Here is a 22,855-nt window from a genome sequence, read left to right on the forward strand (position 1 = left end):
TATATTAAATGACTATTTTATTTACACACCCTATTCATAAATAATTGCATCCTCTTCGACTGCACAATAGTTTCTTGACATCTAACGATTACAGAGTGTACATCTAAAAGTAGATGGGGGCTTACTCTGGCTTATGACATGGTCTCTAGTGTTTACACTCAATATGCACACCCAGAGACTCAGATGTGCACCAGAGGGGTGGCTCCCAGGTCCTCCTGGGCTCCCAGCACCAATGGGAAAACCTCGCCCACACAGGTAAGTTCGTGATAGCTGGAGAACAAAGAGATGCGGGCCAGGGCTCGGCCCCGCCCACCCCTGGGCCCCACCCACCCCTGGAGCAGCTCCACCTTTGTTCACCCTGGAAGGCATCTCTTTGGAATGCGAATATTTTAATTCACAGAAACTCAAGGAGGGGGTGGGGCACGGGCCGGGGTGGTGCGGCAGCAGGCTGTCCCTCTTCGTCCAGGCCTTCTCCAACCCTGTAAGTGACAACAGCATTCTGAGACATGCAGTGGTGTGCCAGGACCATACACACGACACACTGGACACCGATGGCAACACAGGGAGCTGGCCGGGGCCCTGCTGGCTCCTCCAAGGATCAGGTGGTCACAGAGCAGGGTGAGGCTGGTCTTTCAGAGAGTCCGCACAGCCACTGGGTAGAGCAGGGACAAGTGCTCCGCCCCTTTGATGGGCAGCTTCCTGGTGGTGTAGTAGTGGATGACTTCCGGGACGCTGTCGAAAGGGGGGCTGTTCTGACCCAGAACATACTTCTCTTTGGTCTTGGCCAGTTTCATGTGCATAAAGCCCTGGTTGCTCCTGCAAAGGAAACACGGATGTCAGAGAAGTGTGTGGTGTCTCAGGGGCAGGGAGGCACCCTTAGGGAGCCACTGGCTCCTGCTTCTGTATGCGCATGTTCTCCCCAGGAGCTACCTTTGATCACGGTCCAAGGGTGCAGCCGCGATCTCCCAGGGGTCTAGGACAAGGGGTCCCAGCCACACCCAGGAGCACCCTCCACTCCAGCATCTGATTGAGGTACAGGGTTAACCACTGCTTATGGAAAGACTTTGTATCTGGAAGGTTCTGGGGACTGGGGGTTTTACTCAGCCCTCCTGCTTGGACCTGTTTAAACTCTGCAGTTATACAAGACATCCCAAACTGAGAGGCGGCCTTGGCCAGCGTGGCCTACATGAAGAGCAGACAAACTGTTTTCTTAGACAGAGGATAACTGTCTCAGGAAAGGGCAGCTCTTCCAGGAGCTACACTTCCTAGGCAGTCAGCCACATGACAAGCTATACAGCCCATGGAATGTGGGAAGCTTTGCTCTCGACCCAGCAGTCTCCCAGGCACCCAAGGTGGAGTTTCTTCCTTCATATCAGCGGCCTGAGGACAGTGCAGACTCCACCTGCACTTGACTCTCTGAGCTGTGGTAACACATGCCCCACCCCAATACTCAGTTCCCCAAGAGCCTCTGAAGAGCAGGGCCAGGCCTCTGTGCCCACTCCCCTTGTTTCAGATCTGACCAGAACAACTTAAATAAACCAAAGGAGAGGCAGTGGCAGATTCTGACCACGTGTTCTGGCCCATGACAGTCTGGCAGTGGGTAGAGGTCATGGAGAATGAAGACCACTGCCTCAACTGCTGGCATTGTGTCCCCGAAGACCCTTCCCATTTGAGGTCATGCTCCCGCTCACACATGCCTCCATCACCCTGCCGCCCCGTGTAGGCTGCATGCCACTTCCTGTTCATTCACCCAAGCCTGAACTGTGACCACTCCTGTGCAATTTACCCAGTGCCTGTCATTTGTTAGGAACCTAAGGTTTCTGATTGGGAGTGTGCTGCTATCTCAGGGCTCACCCCTGGTAACTTGTGAACAGCCCTAAGGACCCAGCAGTCAGGGCTACCTAAGGAAGCGAAGAGTCCCATGTGGGCTCTGGGGGGCTGTGGCCTTCCTGAGCCCCAGTTCCCTTTCTGGTTTCTATGCTCCAGTGTGGTCCTTAAATCTGACCTGTCCTCTGGGTGAAATGGGAGAAGAAATGTCTAATGAAACGCAGGCACTGAGCAATCCATCTGCGCATAGTAATGTACTTAGAGATGTCACCCTGGGCTTAAAGGAAATCGTTCAGAGAGCAATTACATTTCGAGAGAGAATAATTCTTGTGAAGAACTGAAATTTAAATTGAGAGTTTTAAGGGTGTGATGTTCTAATTACAAAGCCTGTGGCAAGCTCTACTCCCAAGTGAAGGGTCACTACACCTGAATCACCTCGGTGCTAGAGGAGATGCTGTGTGGAATGCTGGCTCCGACACCTGGGAAGGTGAGCATGTCACACAGAAAACATAAAGCGCAGCGTGGCCAAGGACTCGTGCCCCCAGCATGATGTACAGCCCACAAACACCAGCCAGCTGGGAAAGGACCTGGAGCTGCAGTGGTGACGCCAGGTGTCCCAGAGCCCAGCTCAGCCTGGCTGGTGTACAAGGGTGCCAGGAGTGGCTATAATTCGTCACTATCCTGGGGGTGTGGGGGTGTGTGCATGCACTTGGGGGTGCTGAGTGTGCTGAAGTCATGGAAACCAAGCCACCTAGCTCTGAGATCCTTCCACAGTCCCACCCGAAGGAGCAGGGGCTGACATCACAATTCCCACTGTATGTCAAGGGGTCAGAGCAAGGAAGTCATAAGGCTAGCGTTAACAGAGATTTCCACGCTAGATTCTTGTGTGCTCTAGCAGGGAGTGGGTGGGGACAGCTCTAACTGTCACAGGTGGAGGAAGGTATGCCTCTATTTCTAGGCAGTGGCCAGTGGAAGGGCCCCACACTTCCTATGCACACGGAGGACTTGAGGATCCTTAGTGCTCCCTTAGGCAGGGTGGCAGGAGCAGCAGGAGGGCCTAAGCAGATATCCTCTCCATGCAGAGCCTCCATGACCCTGGTGTCAACCTCACCAGGCAAAGGCAGATCAGAGACCAGAGGGTTGGGGAGGAAGACGATACACAAACTGTTCCAGGAACCAGGACTGGCCTATCCCAACCTGTGAAGCTCCAGGTCATGAAGACGGGATGGTGGCCCTACCCTAAGAGGCTCCTGCATCTTCAGTCACTTCAACGGTCACGTGACACCCTGTGTGCATGCATGCACACACTGAAGTACGGGGTGGTATCACAGCTTGGCTGGTTATAAGAGATTAAAAAATGCCAGGTGGTGGTGGCGCACATCTTAATCCCAGCACTTGGGAGGCAGAGGCAGGCAGATCTCTGTGAGTTCGAGGTCACAAGAACTAGTTCCAGGACAGCTAGAACTGTTACACAGAGAAACCCTGTCTCAAAAAACCAACCAACCAACCAACCAACCAACCAACCAACCAACCAACCAACCCAACCAACCAACCAAACCAACCAACCAACCAACCAAACTAGGGGCGGCTTTAATCACTTGTAGCACTGCACGAACAGACAGCAGCAGGTGTGCGGGCTCGTATTTTTTTACTGTCTTCTTGACATAACCTGGAAACAGCATGCAGGTTCTCTGCTCTTGACTGTGGATGTGGTATGTATGATCCGCTGTCTCTAATTGCTGTCTGGACATTTCCTCAATGAGGAACCTGGAACTGTGAGTCAACTAAGCCTTCCTTCCTGAGTCTCTTTTGTTCTGGTTTCTTGTGGCTGCTCACAGCGAGATGGTTTAGTGAAAAGTTGCCTGTGGCCACTGTACCCTCCTCACCCCTTAGATACCCTGGAGGAAACAGGCCAGAGAGGCACCCAGCAAGGGGGCTTCAGAGGCCACCAGAATTCTGTGCTGACATGTCTAGGACTAGAGGGGTGGGCTCTAGGCAGATCCTGAGCCTACCCTCTGCAAGGCACGGAACAGCAGCAAGGATGGCATGGTGGTTCTGGATGGCACTTTTCCCAGGGAGCTCTGACAGGCTCCTGCCAACCGTTTCTTTGTTGGTTCTGTCTCCTTTGATAGGACATCTTGTGAGAGTGAAGTCACAATTAGGGGTGTTTCTGGTGGGTGACCTGTCAAATGAGTCTTGTAAGGCCCAGGGAGGCAGGGTGCTTGGGTTGTCAGGGCACTTAGATCGCTCATTACCATCACAAAAAGCACCTCCTTGTCACTGTCCCCAGGATTAGCAAGCACGCCTGGCGTGTGCTGGCCTAATAACAGGCCCCACCTCGCCTCCTAATCATGAGCTTTAATAAAACATCACTCAGCCCACAGCTGCCCGCCGCTAGCCAGGGTGCGGGGCCTCACCTCTCGCTTTTAGACCTAATTGCTTGATGCATATTTCATGAAGAATCCTGGGTAATAGTTATGTTAAATCGTTTCTTTTCATGATGAAATGACTTAAAAACACTTGCATATAATATTTATGTGGGAGAAAGGAGGAAACAGCCCTGGGACTAGCACGGCAGGACCAGCCACAGGAGTCCGCACAGAGCGTTTCTGCTCCGCCCTGACTTACTTGAGTCAAGTGCTTGAATTCTTTTTTAGCTCTGGATCATCATACATGGTTCCCAATGTCGATTCAAAATTCAAGATACTAGTCCTTAAGCCTTACCAGACTCAGCTAAGCTTACATATGTAGCCTTACCAGACTCAGAGCTAAGCTTACATATGTAGCATCACTCATAGATGGGGAAACTGAGGCTCAGAGAAGATGGGGCCAGGATTTGGATCTGAGTCCTTCCTTTCTCTCTTCCTCCAGAAACAGCCCATGCTGGCCTCAAACTTGCTATGTAGTCAAGAATGACCTTGGGCTCCCAATCCTCCTGCCAACTCTCAAGTGGCAGGATTAGATGTCTTCAACCATGCCTGGCCTCCAACCTACGTCTCTTGGTCTCAGCAGCCTGAGCATCCTTCTCAGCCTGGCACTCAGGCCTTGCAGCGGCCACTGTGACCTCATCTCTGACCAGATGCCCAGCTGGATGGGTCCATGTGGGTGTTTGAACCTGTCCTGCCTGAGAGAAAGCTTTGTGAGACCCACACACAGCTGGCTACCCTATCTGCTCACTGTGATGCTCCCAGAGGAACTGACTCCAGCCTGCAGCCAAGGTTCTCCAGGAATTCCACCCTTTCTCCACTGGCTGACTAGTCAGGGTCTGCCTGGAGCAGAAAACTGAGGCCCTGACTCCTCCCCAGCTGCAAGCTCTGGAGGGAGAGTGAGCCCAGAAAGGTTTGGGGGTGGTGTGGGGTGAGGCTGTCAGAGGAACAGTCCTGTGAGGTGGGTACAAAGATCCATAACTCCCAAAGCACGCCATTTTCTCCAGGGGCTAAGACTTCTTCCTTGGAGTTCAAAACTCACGTCCGGGATCCCTGAGCGGGCCACTGCCCTTTGCATGGGCTCACACACATACGCAAAACCCACAAATACAAGACCAGTTTCTTTCCTATGTTTTGTTTTCCTGAAGGGTGCAGCCATGCATTTCAAATGCATTCAACAATGGAGGAAGATGGACAGTCCACAGCCCCTTCCTCCACAACAGAGAAAGGACTAAGCTTTGAGGCCTGAGAGGACAGGTTTGGTACACAGGACACACCATCTGCCCATGATGGACAAGGACATTCATGCTAAACTGACAGGAAGTGAGGTCCTGCTCTAAAGACAAGCCTCTGGGATGTTAGGAGACAGAGTGGCTTGGAAGGTAACCATGGCCTAGTCCCTCCACGGCCACACAGCGACAGCCAGTTTTTCCCTCAGATCTCTATTCCCCTCTCACCCTTCCAGACATGGTCTTGCTGTGAGCCCAGGCTGGCTTTGAACTTCCTGCTTCCAAAAATACTTGGGATTTCATGAAGGGAAACCCAGGTATTTCCACCTACTCTGACTCTGAGGGACATGGTGCTGGGACTGCATCTCTAGGGAAACCCTTGGCACATCATGGAACATGTGCTCCAGCAGGGCACATGTTCTGCTAGGAGACTTGAGAACACAGGATCACCAGTTATCCGCTGTATAGCTGCCCTGCAGGGTTTATATACCCTCACAACCAGGCCTCCTAGCCTTAACTTTCTGGGTGGAGAAACAGTTGATGCTAACTGCCTAACTGCCTAAGGAGTAAGCCTTTCATCTCTCCTGGTGACACTTTACACTAAAGTGGGTAGAGACTGGCCCTGGTGACAAGATAATCAGATGCCATTCAGTAGATAAGACCTCAGATTTTGGGAGGAGGAGGAAACACATACTCCATGGGGGCCACGGTGATCTCTATGGACTATAGGTGATTTCTCTATGGACACCTTCCAAATCTCATGGCAACCTTTTTTGTTTTTAAAAAAGACAGGGTCGGCCGGGCGGTGGTGGCGCACGCCTTTAATCCCAGCACTCGGGAGGCAGAGGCAGGCGGATCTCTGTGAGTTCGAGGCCAGCCTGGTCTTTCTTGCTAGTTCCAGGACAGGTTCTAAAAAAGCTGCAGAGAAACCCTGTCTCGAAAAAAAAAAAAAAAAAGACAGGGTCGGGCTGGAGAGATGGCTCAGAGGTTAAGAGCATTGCCTGCTCTTCCAAAAGTCCTGAGTTCAATTCCCAGCAACCACATGGTGGCTCACAACCATCTGTAATGGGGTCTGGTGCCCTCTTCTGGCCTGCAGGCATACACACAGACAGAATATTGTATACATAATAAATTAAAAAAAAAAAAAAGGGTCTTGCCAGGTGGATCTCTGTGAGTTCGAGGCCAGCCTGGTCTACAAAGTGAGTTTCAGGACAGTCAGAGCTGTTAACATAGAGAAACCTTGTTTGGGGGAAAAAAAAAACAAAGACAGGGTCTTGGGGCTGCACAGATTGTTCAACAGTTAACAGCACTGGCTACTCTTTCAGAGAACCCAGGTTCAATTCCCAGCAGCTCACAACTGTTATTCTAGTTCCAGGGAATCTGACATCCTCACATAAATATACAGGAAAGCACAACACCAATGCACATTAAAAAAAAAAAAAAAAAAAAAAAAAAAAAAAGATGGTGGTGATACGCATGTTTAGTCCCAGTACCTGGGAGGCAGAGACAGGTGGTTCTCTGTGAGTTCAAGGCCAGTTGGATCTATAAAGGCCGGCCAAGGTTACCCAGAGAAACCCTGTCTAGAAAAAAAAAAAAAAAAAAACCCTCTCCCCTAAACAGGGTCTTTCTGTGCAGCCTCAAATTTGGATCGCCCACCCCCCAGGGCTGGGATTAGAAGTAACCACAGTAGGCACAGTAGGCAGTGCTGCCCAGGGCCTGATCGCCTGAGAAGATCTTGACTGTTCTCTTGATTCATGACAAAAGTAGGTAGGTGGACTGGGCTAAATACAGATGCCCACTCTACAGATGTGAAAAACGAATGCCAAAGTGAGAGAGAAGCCTCATGTTCTGGACCACAGGGCAAGGACCCTGGCGCCCCCCCAGACGGTAAGCAGAACAGTGTCCTTCGCTATGGACTGTGCTGTCAAAGTTCACACACAAGCAGATGCCCTATGAGTGCAAAGAGGTGGGAGGACAGGAACAGGCTGAACATCCGCACCCCACCACCTCATAGGGCCTTCAGCGACAAGCCAAAGACTGCCCAAGTTGTGAACAATGTCTAAACGTAATCCCTGCTGAGCCAAACAGCGTGATTTATAGCCAAATAATTACCCTTTCAGTAAAGACACTGAAGGGATCAGCCTTCCTCAAGCGCGGAGTGACCCAAGTGAAAGCCTTCTGTAAATCACGGTGTGTCCTCGCAGTGCCATCTTCAGGAGGAAAAGGCCGGCCCTGCCTGACACACAAAGAGGAGGCTAGGCAAGACAAGATTATTGGGGCACAACCCCACATGACGCATCACCCTAGCAGCTCTCAATGACAAGACTTGTACAGGAGTGAGCCGCCATGTCTGAGGTAGCAAGGCCATCTGGCTCCTTGGTAAAGGCTCAAGACATAACACTGGACCTGCCAAATGGCTTGGTTCTCAAGGCTTCTAGGCTACTTCCAAGACCAATCTCTACACCCATCCCCCCTATTCTCTCACAGGAGGGAGAGAGTTCTTGGGCCTGAGATCTAGTATACTTGGGAGACAAGGATGGATACAATCCAGGGCCCTAGGCCAGACGGCCCTGGGTATGAGGCTCACGCTACCCCTCCTATGCCATGCTCCTTTAGGCTCACTCTTTGATCGGAGCAAAGGGGTCCTCTCAACCTATATAAGGGACATCCTGAGTTTTTAAAGAGTTTTGTGCCAGCAGTTGAAGAACAGGCAGGATCTCTTCTAGTGCAAATGCAAGGGCCAGGGCCGGGCCCCCAATATGGGCCTCACTTCCCCTGCCGAGCAGAAACTGCCATACAACTGTTGCCCATCTGGTCTGTCTGCTGGCTCCAGTCTATCTGGGCCCAGGACCAGCATGTCCCCCCAAGCCTATCTGGTCTGTTGTTCATGGCCAAACTGGCAACCTCAAACCCATGATGGCCAAGTTGCCCTCTGGCTGCAGCCTCCCTAGTTAGTTGGTAGTTTTGTCTCTGAGCATCAACGGGTAGAGCAGGTGATACTGGCAGGGTGGTTACTGGCCTGAGATTCACTGCCCCACATGACATTCTAAAGTATAACATTTCCACCCAGCTGGTGGCTCAGGCCTGTAATCCTAGCCCTCTGGTTGGCCAAGACAGGAGAGCTGCAAGTTCAAAGACAGCCTGGGTGACAGAGTAGGTTTAAGATCACCCTAGGTGTCTTCAAGAGCCTGTTTGAAAATAAAAGGTAAATAGAAGGGTATAGTTCAGTGGCAGAGCACCTGCCTGGCATGCACGAGGCCTGAGGTTCACCCCACCCCCATACTGGAAAGACAAAACAAACCCACATTGCTATGTGAGGGATCCACATGAGAACAGGAGGAGGAGGCAAGCAGGGTGAGGTGGGAAATCCTGGAACCCCAACATCTGGGAAACAGAGACAGGAGGATTAGGAGTTTGAGGCTGGCCTAGGCTAGTCAGTGAGTTTCAGGCCAAACCAGGTGACCTGAGAGCCGTTTCAAAAAGCCAAGAGGAGGTCTCTCTATTGATAAACACGGTCTACCAATAAGCATGACCTCTAGCAGGTGCCAAGAGGAGAGGTCTCTCTATTGATAAATGCGGTCTACCCATAAACATGACCTCTAGCAGGTGTCGAGCACTCGCTGGGGATATTCCTGTATTCAGAGCTCTCAGAAAGAAGACATCACCGAGAGGCCCAGCAAGTGGCAGGGGCAAATCCCTCTACTCCATCCATGATCTGTCCATGCCACAGTGCCCTATGAGGTCATGGAGGGTGACAGAAGAAGCTGCCATCTTCCTACACTGGGCTCTACAGTCCTCTAACCTCAGGCGGGGTTTCTCCAGTTCAAAGGCGCATGGTGGACTGCCAACAGCCCACACATGAACACTGATTTACAGTGGGAAAAATCCCAGCTGTCTTCAGGAAACAGGGCAGTAGGGTTGAGAGTTCAGGATCTTGGCCTTCTTCCTCCTCCAAGGCCTCAGTTTCCCATCTAGACATTGAGAAGCACCTTTGTAGATCTACCTGAGGAGGCAGACAGCTCGGTGAGCGCTGCATGCTCTCACTGCTCACCTGCAGCCAAAGCCCCCACCACAGGGTCTCAGCTCTGCAACGCGAAGTTCCTCCTCACAGCTTGCCAGTGGGAGCTGCAGCTCCAAGCTCTGGTTCTGGCTGGCCTTGGACTTGGTTCTATATGCCCTGGAAGACCAAAGAGGAGCACCGGAGGCAGCTCCTCCCCAACTGTCCTCACCAGGCACACTCACCACTCCCCTCCCTCCGGTCGTCACTACTGGGTTTATAGCCTGACTGGCCTGGCTGGGGTCACTGGTGGGTTTATCTAGCTAGGCCACCTGCATTGGCATACATGCATAAACTCCATCATTAATGGTGGGTGTCTGCTGACCTCCCGAGGGCACCTCTTTTCTCTCTTCCCCTCAATCTCAAAGAACAGAATTCTACTGACCCCCACCCCCACCGGCCATTAGGTGCAGAAAATTCTCACCTCCCTTCCAAAACCAAAGGACACATGTTCAAGATGATTAACAAGCAAAAGCCACGGTTTAGGCCACACTAAGAAGATTGACAAACAGCTCCAAAAGATCATGATCACTTCTCAGTTGTCTGGGCTTTTGGAGGACAAAACCACTCATGTTCAACATTCATTGTGGCAGCTTACTGACATCCTCTTTCCACAAGGTAGAAAATTTTCTCAAAATTAAATCTGTAGCTCTTTGCTCCTAATGAAATTGATTTCTGCCTTGATACACAACAAAGCCTCCATTTTATTATTTGGCCAGGGTTTGGCTACATTAATTATGCTTCTCCCCCCAGCACGGCTGCATGTAATTAGTTACAGTTACTCACTCACCAGCAGAGCGAGGGACTCCCACAAAGTGTTCACCCTAGATGGTGTTTTGGCTTTGGAACCACTGTGGACAGAAAAGATTATTTCCATGGCCTGAAAACAGTAACTCAGAAGGGGTACGCTGCTCTGAGGAGGTGGAGCGCCTAGGTACCCAGGTCACATGGTCCAGGTATCCGAGTCTCAGTCAGAACTCATGCACTGTCCCAAGCTTGCCACTGTCCCTGGCACCATTCCACCTGACTCAGAGGACACTGGTCCCACAGCCTGTTTAAGTCGGCTCCCAACACCAGTGTCCAGAAACTGCATGAGACTTCAGGGTGCAGGGCGATGCCTCACACTTGATGGAAGACGGTGTCTAGCACACTGGCAAGCCAAGGTGTGGAGAACTGTGTAAGGATGCAGCACTATGATGGCTGATGGCTGGCATAGCTACAGGTGAGTAACCCCTGACGCCCCGAGCCCCCGATCTTGAGAGGCAAAGTGGGGTACTCTAGGCAATGGCGACCACTGGGCAGGATTGCTCAGTGATCTGTACTTACAAGAGGTCCTCCTGATCATAATCTCTCTATTGCTTCATGGTCACCCTGGGGAGACTATCAGAGCCTTTAGATATCTAGATACCCAGGTAGATGCAGCTCAGTGAATGACTTAGGTGCCAGCAGCCTCATCTATAAGGCGGCAACTTAGAAAGCAGGGTCGTCCCTGGGTTTACACAGACCAGTTTTAATCTGGAAAGGAAGCTGGGTAAAGATTACACCTCTGCTAGTCTACCTGGCTTTCCTGATCTGCAAGGATGTGCGCAAACTCCACCACTCTCCTACCAGCACATGCTGACCCGCTCGGCCGTCTCTGTGGTGGACTGAAACCAGGAGACAAAATAAGCCACCCTTCGCCTGCAGATGTTCCTTTCAGACACTGCGGTCACAGTGACAGGACGGCTAATACAAGTTTTGTATATCCTATAAGGCCCTGTCCAAATGTCACCATCTTCAAGAAGCCTCCTAATGTCCCATTGGAATTCGTCTCTTCTGCTTGTGTGAGCATCTGAGAATATGGCAGGGTGAACCCCACACCCACAGGCTACCAGACACGTGGATTTTCAAAAGAAAAACTTTCAAAAGGGGTGTGGAAAAGATAATCTATTTAAAGCATTTCTAATAAGTCAGCTTTGCCAAATGCAAATGTCTCTGCTATTCCTCTTGGGTGAAATAATCTTAAAGAGAAACAAAGGGGGAAAAGCACATGCATGAATAAAAGTGGCAAATGCTCTTTTGGGGGGGACAAGGACTGCTAACTGGGGGACCCTACCTGGACATGAACAGGGTGGAGAAGTGGCAGGATGTGCCTCCTCACTCACACCCCGCCCCCAAAGCCAAAGGGTGCTTTTAAAGCTTTAGCATTTGAGCTATGGGAGGCAAGATGAGGGCTGTAAAACCCGGTGTCTGATTTTATAAATCTGCCTCAAATCTCAAGAGCGTCTATGAGGAAAACAGGAGAGGGAAAGACAATGCTCACAGGGCTCAGAAGGGTCAGAGGTGGGACATGGAGACTCGGCCAGCAGCTTGTCACAGTCTCGACCCAAGCAAAGCAAAACTTGGCTCTAACTACTAGGTGACCTAGGGAACAGTTAAATCCTGTATATGGTCTGTGGTTTACTGTATGGAATGGTGGCTCTGAGATACAAAGGTACTTCTTTCTCATGCAGACAATCTCTGCAGCTGCCCTAGTGGCCTCTCTTCCTACAACATCCCAGGGATCTCCCTAGAGGCCCCAAGCAACCATTTCCTGGATGGCTCTGGTGAAAAGTTCATTAAGTACATTGTATTGATAAACTGGTGTGAGGGTGACCGGGAAGACGTGTTCCGGTTTGCAGAGACCTGACAGAACCCCTCGAAGGAAGTGCCCAGGCCACAGAGGCTTCCTGGTGACAAATGGCAGTTGGAATGCCTCCCCTGGCGGATGAGCTACACAGGCAGATTGAAGGAGGCTGATAGGAAATAATTAAAATCTGCTGGAAATGTAATCGGAGTGGTTCAGACACTGGAGAGGACCTGGGAGGAACAAAGGACAATACTGTGTGTCTGGCAGAGGGGAGAGGAACAACCATCACCTCCTGGCACAGAGGGCATGGACCTGCAGTGAGAGGCAGACTCAGCATAGGACCTAATTACCTCCCAGGCCTGCACAATTGGAAGGAAGGGGGGGGGGCAGTTCTTTTAAAAGCCAACTGTCCTGATCCCCTAGCTGCTCAGAAACCTGGACACAGTCCTCAACTATGCCACTCCTTCCCCTTTGTCACCATCCACCAACTGTCCTTGCCCTTCACTGAGCTGGTACAGCTGCCGCCCAAGCAGCCAGCTCTGACTCCTGACCTAAGCACCGGCAAAGGAGCCTCTGAAAAACCAATGGAGGTAACCCCAGCTCTTCAGCTGGCTTCAGCTTCTGCCTAGATACCCCAAGTTTCCATGCAGCACCTCCACATCTAATTGGAGCAGATAGCTAAGGAGGGGGGATCAGAAAAGAACAGAGTCTGGGGTCAAGGGGACTCTGCCTTAGCCTCCCGCTGCTCCATGGCCTAGAACAGGTTCCTATCTTCTGCGAACCTGGGCTTCCTCCATAAAGAGGGAACAGTGAGGGTGTACTTCCCACTTGAGTGGCTTGAAAACTGCACTCAGACAAGAAAGTAGAAACCCCATGGAGTAAGAGCCAGAGAGAGAGAGCAGCCTCATTTTTGGGAGTTTAAACCCACATTAAATGCTAGGGTCTTTATCTTCAGGCTTTTGACAGTTACAACTGACTGGAAAAGCTGCCAGAGGACGCCTTACATGGATTCTGCTAGGAACATCTGGTACAGTCCTGGTGCTAAGAACGAGGTGCTTTCTGCTCAGAGGGACCCCAGAGGGCACAAAGAGTGTCACTGACACCTGAGCTGCACTCACAGCTGCGGCACCACAGGACCTCTGCGATCTCAGGAAGGAGCGCACGGTTCCTGTTCTTCTCATGGCACTACCACAGGTGTCCCACCTCTCAGTGCTGTTCACACTGGACATGTCTCAGTTGCTGTGCTGGGAACTGCTGTGGGATGCCCATCTACCTGGGGTAATGCAGAATTTGAACCCCTGTGTTTTGAACTTGCCTGTACTTTTTCTAGTGTCTCGTCACTACTCCAAACTGTTGACACACAGGCTCTAGGTCCCGGCAAGCGTCTGCTGGCAGCAGGCACAGCTTGTTCCTTCTGAATGGCAACTGCCAGTGCTTCCTTTTCATTCTGTCGGCCATCTGCACACTTCAAACTCACCGCTCTCCCCAGCCCCCTGCCAAAAGCAGAGGGCCCCTTTGCCTAAAGCTGGAGTTCCTAATTATCACACTTCCTTTAGCCTTCCAGAAGAAAACACAGCACACCAATTGACAGAAGAGTCATCTTTACCTTCAGCGGTCCCGAAAGGACGGGGACCCCTCACGGACTGAGAGCCCCATTCTCACCCCCAGCCCAAGCTGACCTGTGTCAATACTGACTGAGCTTTGTGATGGGAGGTGGGGAACGACTTCCTGTTTCTGAGCTTTGCTTTCATCTGTTCCCTGAACCCCAAGATTCTTGCTCATGACATCTTCAGCACTCCGGCCCTGGCATGCTGCATGGCATGGGACAGGGAAGCGAGAATGAGATTCTGGTAAGAACAAAGTTTCACTGAGAGTGTACGGATATGGTGCGAGAACTGGAGGGGAAGCAGGCAGGGACGAGGGCAAGGAAGAAACGCCAACCTCCTGAGACAGTTATCATCTACAGCCTCCAAGAAACACAGGTCAGAGTCAAGCAACATCTCCAACTGCGCACAATCCAGAGGAGGGCGGCGGATTTGACCCCCGTTCTGTGAGACTCGGGTTCTCAGTCATGGAAATGGAGGCTTGCTCTAGTTGCAGCCACATAAGCTCTGTCTTCTTGAGATTTATCTATTTTATGTGTACAGGTGTTTGCCTACATGTCCACCTGAGCACCAAATGAATGTCTGGGGCCCACAGAGGTCAGTAGAGGGCATCAGATCCTCTGGGACCAGGGTTACAGAAGAGCGGGAGCTGTCACATGGGAGCCTTCTCTCCAGCCCCAGCACAAACTCTGCCCCCACTGTAAAGAGCATGGATATGGGCAGAGCCCCCTTCCCCTTTCCCTATAACCTGTGGCTTTCCAAAGTTCCCAACGAAGACAGCCCACAATCAATAGCCAGGCTCCTGCTTAAGGTGTATTGTGTGGGACACTTCCAGTCCCGGCCTCTTCGTTAAATGCCCAGAAGGGAGAAAACTGAGGCTCAGATAGCCTACGCTATTCACTATTCCACTTGGGGGAGTTGGTCAAGGGCTCCCAGTCAGGATGATGCAGAGCTAGAGAGAGCACCTGGCCTGCACTGGACCACCTCTACCCTGGGGAGGGCGCTGGATGCCATGTACTGCTAAGTGCTACTTTCTGCCCTCCCAGGCTCCTGCCCCACCCCTTTCTAATCCTCTGCACTCACCTAAGACAGTTCTTCTCCCTCCCCAGGCAGGGCCATCACTGAAGTCTCCTGTATGTCCCCTCCTCCAGCTTACACCCAACTCAGCAGCTCAGAAGACCACAGGACACACAGACAAGCCCAAGGCCCTGCGGTCAGAACTGGGTAATGCGGGGGTCACTAGACAAATAGTAACTGTGCTTGAGCCGGGAACTGCACACATACTGCCTTCCTTGAATGTTTGCCCTTACAGGGGTTCACCATGCTCTGAGACATGTTGGGGACCAGGGGGATGTGTGGCTGGACCGAAGCAACTCAAAGGGAACTCAAAGGCTGTGGGGAATCCTGGCAGTGCGGCTTTTGGAGTCGCCCATGGTTCTTTTTTGGTTTTGTTTCAGGACCTTGGGTTTTAGAGCCCTAGCCCTGGAACTCTGACGCTGACTCCACAGAAGGTAGTGAAATCTGTGTTCCCCACTGCTGCATGCAGGGCTCAGCTTCTCCTCCCCCTCTCCCTCCCTGCAAACATTTATTATTTCTTGCTCCTGGCTGTCAGCAGCAACAAACTAAGATTAATCACTCGCCTGCCTGGCTGGACCCAGACATGCCCACTGTTTGAAAACTCTCTCCTTCACCATACAAATCAATGAGGGGAGAAGAGAAAGAAAAATATCCCAAACTGAAATTCCTCCCCTGAGCTCTGCCAGACTCACGACACCTACCTACCCTCTCCTACAAACCAGGGTGCATTTGTTGGGCGGTACTGGGTGTACAGCAGTCAAAAGAACCCATTGTTCCAGGCAGATGCAAAGGGATGTCCTTAAGCATACAGGGGTCTTTCTTCATAAACTTCTCACCCCACCCCACAGGGTGGAGGTGGACCTGCCCTGTCCTCAGATTCAAGGAAGGTCTCTGTGGGCCCACTGCAGAGCTGCGGAACTAGAAGCCAGTGTGGTGGTCGAACCCCAGGCCCTCACCTTGTTATCACCTGCCGTTTGCAGCATGGGGACACGGCAGAGGCACTTGCCTAGCATCAGGTGGCTGGTGAAAGGCTGAACCATTACTCCACCCCAAGTGCCTGACTGAGCAGCAGGGTCCCCTCTACATCTGAGCTTCTACCCCATGCTCTCATGCTCCTCGCTCCAGCCCTTTCACGGGAGATCCCCCGCCAGTGCCCCGACTCTGCAGATTCAGGTCACATAGGTGTGGCACGTGGGACACAGGGAAGCCAAAGCTGCAGCCTTTCCCTTTCTTACTGATGTTCCTAGAACAAGGCTCAGAGAGCATTACTGTTGCAATGTACACTTGCAGGAACTCCTCCGTTCTCTGAGATAAAGCCCCATCCTTTTGCCAGGTGATGGGCTGTGCCACTCCCGGGCATGGGCCAATGTGGAATTTGTTGTTTTTAACATGTCTGTGCCTGCTCCCTCTCCAATGTCCACCACTTATAACCTTCCTATCTCTCTCTCCTGTTTCCCCCATCTTGTCCAGATTCTTCTGCAAATCTTGCAGAACTAACACTTAAAGGGCCCTTTTATAGTTCAACGTGCCTGAAGAACCCTACTAATGAGACTGTTCCTCACTCTCCGTTCCTTTCCCCAGGCCTGACTGCCTTTCCAGGGAAAAAAGAGGGCGTTGGCTTTTGCTATTTTCTCACCAATTGCTAAAGGCTCAACCTTTTGCTTGTCTGGCTGGAGAAAGCGTGTCCAGCACACCCAGGACCAGTGGCAGGCGTGAGGCTAGTACATGCTGTCAAGCTCAGGGGACAAGAGACACCTGCAGCAGGAGAGACTGAGAGTGATGAACGTCATTTGAAGGATCTCTGAACCAGCTTCAAAGGTGGGTGTTGTCCACAGTAGGGGGTGACAGACACATCTGAGGTGTGAAGGGGGATGGGCTTAGACCTTGCCCAACGCACAGGGAGCTAGAGGGAGGCAGTGTTATCAGACCCAGGGGGAGTCACTGATCCCCACGAAAACAAGTCACTGTCTTCATTGTCAGAGTAGTCAAATATGCACTCAAGGGCAGAGTTACGTCCACTGTGAATCTCCACTGGGGATGTTTTCTCATTTAGATAAATCCTTAAAGTCACTTACACAGCTGACACCCTAAGGCCTTCTGATCAAATGTAAGAGTGTATTTCTGTATCTGTGTGTGCCACAGTTCCAACCGCAGCCTTGCTAGACACCTTAGCAGGCATTCAGACCTCTAGCCTCAGACGAAGATCTGGGAATCTGCCCTAGCCCCTGCACGAGGCCATCCTAGCACAAGTGTGCAGGCCACAGACATCGATCTGCTGATGGATGAGAGGACAGACTCTGAGCAGAACCCATTAGCCAGTGGCCTTGTCACCGAGAATCTGACACACTCCTCTAGGAGACACAGAAGTCCTGTGAGGCTCCTCAACACCACACCTTTACCCTCTCTCTCTCTCTCTCTACTGAGGAATACTTGCATCTCCTAAGGGTGGTGAGCAGCTTTTGCCCTAAAGCTTCTGACCCTTGGTCGTGGTGACCACCCGCTAAAGGCCACCTCTGGGCATCCAAAGTCCTTGGTGCAGTCCTGCATGCTGCAAGGCAGTCAGAATGAGCATGGTTGTGAGTTTGCAGCTGGGTCTGGCTGTCCGCCTGGGCTCTCTCTCTACAGACCCAAGGTACGGAAGGTTCCAACAAAACTCTTCCAAGGGGAAGGATGGAACAGGTAAAGGGCCCTGTTCTAGGGCAATATAGGCTTCTCCAAGTACATTCTCCTCCACAGACCTTTCTCACAGAAAGACCCAATACCCACATGAAAATGGCCGGAGGCTGAGAAGAGAAATAGCTGGAATTCCAATGTCAGCTTGCAACCTGTCTACGTGTGATATGGGGCTGCCATTCTGCACCAAGCACTGGCAGCAGGCCTGAAGATGTAAGAGACCACATACTGCACACAGGCTGGCAAAGGTGGTGCTTGTCCAAAGCAGCCAGTACCCACAGTACCACGGCTGCCATTTGTGGACAAGGGTCACAGAACATGGCTGTTCTGGGAAGCACAGCTTCAAGGAAAGACACCTAGGTGAGCAGCACTCTGACCACCAGGGGTGGTACTCTAATGGCTCTAGACGAACAAACCCAACCCTCCTGCTCCGGCTCTTGTGTGGAAGAGCAGTCGCTACACAGCAGGCCTGGTGGTTAGATCAGACAGAGCAGGTACAACAAACCAGACCTCAGGCTGGTGGCCAAGGGCTCTTGTGCAGCAAGCTAGATGCCACTGGCTGGGGAAGCGCAGCTGATTTACCCAGAGAATGCCCACCAAGCAAAAGTAGAGGCCGAATCCACAGGCAGGGACACATGGGGAGCCAGTGGTGCCCATAAAGACTGTCAAAGTCTGACTTTTGCTGGTCACACGCTGACGATGCAAACAGGAAAGCGAAGTGACCACCAAACAGTGAGTGGCCGAACACGACACCTTCTATACTTTGGACCACAAGGTCTCGTGATATAATCCCAGCTGGCCTATAACCTGCTTCGTAGACCAGGCTGGCCTCAAACTCACAGATATCCACCTGCCTCTGCCTTACATGTGCTAGGATTAAAGGGTTCTCACAACAGCAACCCAGCACATGGAGGGTCAGACACGCTCATCAATCACCTGCTCTGCGGGCCTCAGTTTCCCAGTCTACAGAGTGAGGCAACATGTTCCTCAACAGAGGACTATATGAAGCTGAAGACAGGCGAGACGTGCTAAGAGCCAAGCACAGGTCTGGGCTCACTGCACACGAGAGCTCTTCCTAGCTAGTGGCCACACTTCGGAGGACAAGCCTCTTTCCTCTGGGAAAGCAGCAGGGGGCATCGATCACAGCTTGTCTGGGTCCCCATTAAAAACTATATTCTTCACTAGACCCATACAGGCACACTCCACTGTTCGGGGTAGGCAGAGGGCATGAGGTACTCACTTGAGGGAGAGGGAGTAGTCATGTTTGCTGGTCTGACTGTTGCGGACAAGGTAGCTACACTCCTTACAGAGTCGCAGCAGATTCTCGGCATCGCTTCTGCTGATGGCTCCATGATACCATCTGGGGAGAGGACAAGCGGGGAGTCAGAGTCGGGCGGGTCAGCACCCCCCCACCCGACCTCCAGGAGGCTCAGTGCCCTCAAAGGGCAGCTGCTGACTCCAGCCTCCCGTGGGGAGGCTCGACAGCTGCTCTGTCAGTGTCTGCCACAGGTCAGATTCTGAGGGAGAAGAGTGACAAACGCCTGGGTCCCTTCCCATGCAAGGCTCACAGGCCATGCCGGCAACCTAACACCAGGTACTCTGTGCCCATCCAGTTTGCCCTGTGGTGACAGGTGCTAAGGAGATGAAAGTGAGGCCAGATCCCACAGCTGGGGCTGTGTCAGGCGGGGCGACCAGGAAGCCTGTGCAGACCGGAGGAGGAAAGGAGGCCCCGAAGAACGGCAGCTAGAAAGAACCTGTTGTGGCAGAGTCTAGTGTGGGCACAAGACTAGTCTGGGAAGGGTGTTGGAAAGAGCAGCCAGAAAGGTAACAGGGCAAGAGTAGTGGAGGCAGGAGCAGGCAGCGTGGCCCAGGGAATTTCTTTCAATGAAATGGGCTCCTAGAACATGCCAACAGGAAGCCTCCTGGGCAAAGGAGAGGACAGCTCACTAATCTGAAAGAGCCTGGCTGGACCCTGCTCCAGTAGAATGGCCCTGGCACTAGCTGGGTACTACATGAGCCAGAGAAGGAGGAGGGGTGTGTGGTGCAGGGGGCATATGGCCCCACCTGGCCACAGAATGGGTCTGTCACCATGAATCTGTGACTGGGAAAGCTGGAGACAAAATCTCAACGGGGCAGCAAAGGCCTTCAGTGACAAGAAGGAAGGACTCCCCATACCTCTTCTGTGTCTGTGCTGGGTCCACGAAGGGAACATTGCAGCAGCAGAAGTGACTATGTGGTGGGTTGTCAGGTGTGTGTGTGTGTGTGAGTGTGTGTGTAAGAGAGAGAGAGAGAGAGAATACACTACAGACTGTCAATCTGTCTGTCTTTCTATGGTTGCACAGAAACAGAACACAGGTTGGGGATGTTAGGGTAACATAATCAGAAAATTTCCAGGGATGCCGGGCCCTAAGGCAGCCATGGAGAGAAACAGCCAAACAAAAACAAAGTTGGCTTCACAATCAAGTGGCCCCAGATGTGGAGAGCCCAGGCTCAGGAGGGCTGTCCTGAGTGACATCCCCCAGCAAGCTGACAAAAGCATTCTATTAGGATCACATTTCTAGCCAGCTGAAACCGAGCTGTCCTCAGGGAAGGCAGGAAAAGTTCCCTAGGGAATTGCTGCCTGTTGTCTGCCCTCCCTGAGCATAGGGACTGGAAGAGAGACAGAGAGAGGGGCCCCAGGGGCCTCGTTAAGGGTAGTTCCTGGTGGCAAGCAGGTAAGATCTAAGGTCCTGTCCTGGCTGCTTTATGTTCAAAGAAAGGAGGGGCTTGGAGTAGAGGATCAAAAAAAGGGCAAAGGGCACTGATCAGGAGCCAGGAGATCAACAGGCAGCCTGTCGGTAGGAGGCCAGAGATCACAGGCTGTCTCGGGCATTCGGCCTAGTATTGCTGGATCTGAGCAAGGCACCACCTGGAAACACGCTGAAGCCTGTGGAGATGGCAGCCAGGTCAGACTCAAGGGGTCAGGGAGACTCAACCACAGTCACTCAACCCAGCCAATAGCAACTGGTTTCTCCAGTATTTACTCACTATACCCTTGATCTCATGGGACTGACATGGAGAGGAAGCCAGTCTGGACAGCACCAGTGTCCCACAGGAACCAGGAGCTGGGATAACTACTGTGGTAGGAGGTCCCTTCTTCACCACTAACAGTCAGGAAAGCCCTGGAGGACACCCGGCCTGAGAACCGGTATCACCCAGGTCTAGACTGGTAAGAACTCACTGTATACGGAAGGACCGTTGCTGTAACCATGCCAGCAATAACTACCGCTCACTTTACAATGCAGACCTACTCTGTGCCGGCAACACCAACCGCTCACTTTATGCTCTCCTCAAAAAAATTATTTATTTAAGATAGGGTTTCTTTCTTTAGAACAGCCTTGGCTGTTCTAAGGCTGTTCGAGAACTCACTCTAGAGCAGGATGGCCTTAAACTCATAGAGTTTCTTCTGCCTCTGCCTCCCGAGTGCTGGGATTAAAGGTGTGCGCCACCACCACCCAGCATAACCTCTGTCTACAACAGGCACATGACCGGGCTGGGGACAAGAAAAGTCCCAGGCGGAGGTAACAGCAGGGAGAATGGGGTCCAGGTCATGAGGCTGGGCCTTAGTTTCCCTTTACTGCACATAAACTTGCTCAGCCTGGAGAAACTCACTGTAGCCCAAGTACTGGAAGCTGGGGCTTCATCCCGGAGTAGGGGAGAGTTGCAGCGACAGGGACCTGGCAGAGCAGAGGTGTCACTGTGGTCACGAGCAAGGGCAGTATGGGTAGACCTCAGACACGGCAGGTGAGAGATCTTGGAGAGCTGATGAAGGGCAAACAGATGCAGCACAGAAGCTGTGCAGTGACCTAATTTACACTGAGGGGAGGTTTCCTTCAGACTTAGCAACTAGGATGAAAAATGACGGAAAGTGACAGCTCAACATTTCACAGTCCCCCTGCCAGTCACTGAGGGTGAAGGTGGCAACATGGTGTGATAAGACCGGGCCTGGCCAGGGTCAGGAGCTTAGACCTCCCAGGAGCCTCTGTCATGAGGGGCCAGTGATCAACTGTACTTACAATAAAGACGTGGAGGAGGGCACAGCATCTAGAGGAAGCAGGGGCAGCCCCGGCGCTGCATCAGTGAACTTACATTTGTTTCTCCAGTGGAATGGTGGGATCCACTCTCTCTCCCAGAATCCCACAGAACTCAGGGCTCCCGTGTTTGATGGGCTTGAAGCCTCCTCCAGGAGCACGGAGCTGGCGCCGTCGGTCCCGAGAAGGTGACGGGGAAGATTGCCGCTTCTCATTGCCGTTGAATTGGGCTGTGAGAAAGGAAAGGAGAAGACAGATGCAACCATCACCTGGAGTCCAGGCAGCACTCAGTGGGCAATATTCTGTATGGTGGCGTTTTGTTTACGCTGTAAGACATAAAGCCTGCCTGAAGATCAGAGTGTGGAGCTAGCCACGCTCGTTAGCCACAGAAGCCAGGCAATGGTGGCACACACCTTTCATCCCTGTACTCAAAAGACAGGGGTAGATGGATTACTGTGAGTTCAAGGCCACCCCAACTACACAAGATCGAATCAATCTAAAAGAGAAACAGAGCTCACACCTTTGATCCCAGAATTTGGGAATCACACACTTTTAATACCAGCATTAGGGAGGGAGTCAGGAGTGATATGGCTAGGCGGAGAGAGGAGGAAACAGGAGCTCAGGGTATTCAGTCTGAGAACTTACAGAGAAAGGACACCCCATTCGGTCTGAGGATTTTGTAGAGGTAAGAACTAGTAGTTAGTGGCTGGCTGCTCTACTTCTCTGATCTTTCAGCTTTCACACCCTAACATCTGATTCCGGGTTTTTATTATTAAGATCAACTGGAAATCGCACTACAATTCTGCTTTGCATTTGACACTCTGCAAGAGTAAGGGAGGATCCAAAAATGCTGAGTTTTGCTATGGCCTAAGTGTGTCCCCAAAAGTTCCTATGCTGAATGAGTCAATGTTGGATAGCAGGCCCTTAAAGGAAGGACTTGAACTGTGAGCACCTCGGGAATGAATCCCGAGATCCTAAACTGGATCAGCCACCGTAAACAAGAGGAATGCCCCAGAACACCCAGGTTTTTTCTCCCACAGCTGCCAGACCAGATCATGCTTGCTCTTCCTGCACCAGGCCACGGAGCTGCCAGCATCCAGAACCATAATCTCCAACAGCCCGCTTTTGTTTGTGTATTACCTAGACTCGAACATTCTGTTATAACATAAAATGGGGCAAGGCAGCGTCCCAAGACAGGACATACAGAAGTTGCCAAAGTCAGGCTGCATCTGAGGGGCTGGCTGTATCTGGGTTACTGAGCCCAGTCCTGTCCCTGGAGAATCT

The 22,855-nt window shown here is 51.9% G+C and overlaps 1 protein-coding gene across 1 annotated transcript in view; it reads right to left on the bottom strand.

Moving 5' to 3' along the window:
• The window catches only part of Shb (SH2 domain containing adaptor protein B), a 110,912-nt gene continuing 88,057 nt past the window's right edge, over positions 1-22,855 (bottom strand). Inside the window, exons 4-6 of the mRNA XM_038347874.2 lie at positions 21,630-21,801; positions 18,742-18,861; positions 1-816 (exon numbers count right to left, since the gene is read on the bottom strand). Of these exons, the coding sequence (XP_038203802.1) occupies positions 633-816; positions 18,742-18,861; positions 21,630-21,801 (476 nt within the window). The 3' untranslated portion in view covers positions 1-632. The remainder of the gene's footprint in view (positions 817-18,741; positions 18,862-21,629; positions 21,802-22,855) is intronic.

This window comes from Arvicola amphibius, chromosome 11 (genome assembly GCF_903992535.2).
Source record: "Arvicola amphibius chromosome 11, mArvAmp1.2, whole genome shotgun sequence".
Lineage (NCBI taxonomy): Eukaryota > Metazoa > Chordata > Mammalia > Rodentia > Cricetidae > Arvicola > Arvicola amphibius.